Source organism: Phaeoacremonium minimum (genome assembly GCF_000392275.1).
Source record: "Phaeoacremonium minimum UCRPA7 unplaced genomic scaffold PA7_03_scaffold_525, whole genome shotgun sequence".
Taxonomy (NCBI): domain Eukaryota; kingdom Fungi; phylum Ascomycota; class Sordariomycetes; order Togniniales; family Togniniaceae; genus Phaeoacremonium; species Phaeoacremonium minimum.
The window spans coordinates 4,242-7,419 of NW_006921427.1; the positions used below are offsets into that span (position 1 = coordinate 4,242).

Below are 3,178 nucleotides of genomic sequence, written 5' to 3' on the forward strand. Positions count from 1 at the left end.
GGCCTGCGTGGGAGAACGTTGTCATACCTCGGCCGCTTGCTCTGGTTTCCCGTTCCCAACTCTGGGCTGTTGCCCGTCCGTCCGCGTCAGCCGGGCTCTCTTCGAGGGCAATGGGTCGATGTCGAAAGTCGTCGCGTCGAGCGCCCTTTTCATAGGGGGCAAAAGCGCGTCTGGGGGCTCCTCTCTGGGGTTCTGCGGAAGCTCTGTACCTGATGAGTTAGCAAGACTTCTCACCGTCCGCATCCAAGAGTACTGTCGACATTCATACCTGCACCGGAACTTGCAACAGCGGCCAGCAGCGTTTCTTGTAAGGCCTTGGATGGATTCACACGAGAGCGGCGGGGCCGCGTCTTGGAGATTCCCCCATTCATGACGGACGACGGGCCGGTGGTTTCAAAGGGGAGGACAGTTTTCTGGCTAGCAGGACGGCCGCGTGTGAAAGAGCTGCAAAGTCGCCGGAAATAGTCGCAGACGCAGACATATCACCTTACTGTGCTGGGTGAGCGCTAACAGCACATCACGCAAATCGTACAGCATAAATTAGTAGAGCCGAACGTACCACAACACCACAGCTCGGGCAGGCTGGTACAGCGATATGAGGTATATCTGGTATGTCAGATATTCCTGCCCTAGAAGAAGCCCTGGCGCTACCTATAACTTATAGATCCAATGTGGGCACACTACGCGTGAGGTCAAGCGGCAATACGCTCACTACCAGGCCATCGTCATTCTCAACAAGAGGGAGCAGTAACTCGCTTTCGGTCTTGTCTGCTAATGTATTCTGTATGGAGTTCAAGAAGGTACTCCTCTTTGTACTGCGCTTATACGCGGGCACACTGAAGGTCTTAAGCTTCAATCTGTCCTGCTCCACTTGTTTTCGTATCAAAGAGCGACACAAAGAGCGACACAAAGAGCGACACGCAATGGCTTGTGAACAGTGCACAGAGTCTTTATTCCAAATGTCCAACTCTCGGTTGTGGTAGCGAAAAGGTTAAGAGGGGTGATACTTGCACATGTGGATGGACACGTCCAACGAACGATGATTGAACTCTCCATGTTCGATGGGCTATTTGAGACGCAGTTGTTGAAGTATCTAGACCTCTTGTAGCCTTTATGCTGTTGCTTTGTGCTATTCCTGATAAACTTCATCTCCTAAGGCACCCACCAATTCAAAGTTTTAGCGGAACCGAAGACACACCGGAAGTCTAGCCGGCCGGACCCGGATGACAGATCCAATCTTGCATATCAATTAGCCTTTCCCGTGAGGCTCTCACGCTGGATCGTGTCACACACACAACCAAACTCAATTTCCTCCACAATTTTTCGTTCTGCTGACTGTTTTGCGCGTGATTTTCTCCGACTTTGCAAACGCTTCGCCATGCCTACGACAAGCGGCGGAATCGGAACCTTGAATTGGCCAACCACAGACATCAGCCAAGAGGATTCGCTTGGGCCTGTGAATTGGAAGGCTCTTGTACAGTACGCCATCGACGTAAAAAGCCGTCGTGATGGGATTATTCCGGTTAGCTGCCAGCTCTCTGCTGAGTACAACATGGGTGGACGAAATTTAGTCCGACGCCTTGACTTTCACGACAATACTCGTTGGATAGTGCGAATACAACTGCATGAAACGACTTCACAATCGACCGAACGCCTAGTTAGTGAAATCCACACAATGGCTGTAGTTCGAGAGCGATCCGGTATCCCCGTGCCCGAAGTGTATGCTTATGAAGCCAATCGTAACAACGCCGTAGCGGTCCCGTTTATGATCATGGAGTTCATGCTGGGGGATACGGCAATGGATTCTTTTGGCGGGTATGCAGCACACAAGGGCAAGACTCCTCCGCGATTCAAGGCAAAGTTCCATACCGCAATGGCCGATATTCAGGTACGTACAGCAAATGCCTACTTGATAACGCTAGTTAAGTTCTCTAGGTCCAGATGTCAGCTATACGCTTTCCGAAGATTGGCAGTATTGTTAAATGCGACGATGGAACCTATACTGTCGGACCCTTACCCGGCATTGGCGGCCCTTTTCACTCGGCAGCACAGTTTCTCGCGGCCTGGGCTGACAAGGCCAGGTTTCCGTATAGTGAGAAGGTCATACGTGAAAGAACACCTTCAGAAGTAGTGGATGAGGTGTTGAGATCGATCAAAACATTTCCGTCACGAGTTAAGGAGCTTGCGCAAGGTTTCCCCTTCCGCGAAGGTCCGTTCCCGCTGTTCCATACAGATTTTTATAACAGCAACATAATCATCGACTCTGAATATGATATACTCTCGGTAATAGATTGGGAAGGCTCGTTTATTGTTCCTTGGGAGCTGGTAGAATTTGCAAAAGACCTCATCATTGTGCCCTCAGCTATGGACGGGCCGCTATACCGTGAAGACGAGGCGCGCCGCCAGCGTTTAGAAGAGCGCATGAATTACGTCAAGTTTGCAAGACAGGCAGAAATATCACACGGGCTCGATAACAAATTGTCTGCAATACTCGAAGACACGAATGTCCAGCATTTCGCACACGCCATGTGGTTATACGAGACTGGAAGGATCGGATTCTATGGTGATGTCTTGGACGAGCTCGTAAAAAGCAGGAAACTTTGTCACTAATATCAAATCTCGTTTAAACATCAGAATCTTTACCATTGTCATGACTGCAGCAATAATGACGCGAGAATGCAGAAATGGCAGCCAGGGCAGTCGGGCCACTGAGGCTCGTCTCGCACCCGGAGGCCTGACCAAGATCATTTCAGAATGCCAAACGTGTTATATTCCCGAGGGGGTTCTGTTCCAGATAAAGAATGGCGTAAGTCGATGATTGCCGTAAGTTGCACACGGTATGGCAAAGCTTTGAGCATAAATCTGTACATCTCATGGTCTATAATAATACCCTTCTGTCTAAAGGCTGTTAGGTAGATGACCTTATCATAGTTCTTATAGATTTCTTATTGAAATTAGTTAATATTTGTCACGGCCAGGAATCAGGCCGCCGTCAGGAACCCTGCAGCAGGCATTCATAGAAACTAAGTCACGTATAGATAAGATAAGACCGGCTCATCAAGAGTCACTAATGAATCAGTAAGCCATTGTAAGTAGTAGTAAGCTATAATATACTATAGTTCTATATAAGACTATAATCATAAGCCTAAAGATAAAAAGACTAGCTCTTCAGCTTTCA

The 3,178-nt window shown here is 48.8% G+C and overlaps 1 protein-coding gene across 1 annotated transcript; it reads left to right on the forward strand.

The window, feature by feature from the left end:
* Positions 1–1,675: 1,675 nt before the first annotated feature.
* UCRPA7_7431 (hypothetical protein) lies at positions 1,676–2,610 on the forward strand (the record flags this gene model as incomplete). Its single annotated transcript, XM_007919963.1, has 2 exons — positions 1,676–1,888; positions 1,936–2,610. 2 exons carry the CDS (start codon positions 1,676–1,678, stop codon positions 2,608–2,610), a joined length of 888 nt encoding a protein of 295 aa, XP_007918154.1.
* Positions 2,611–3,178: the final 568 nt, after the last annotated feature.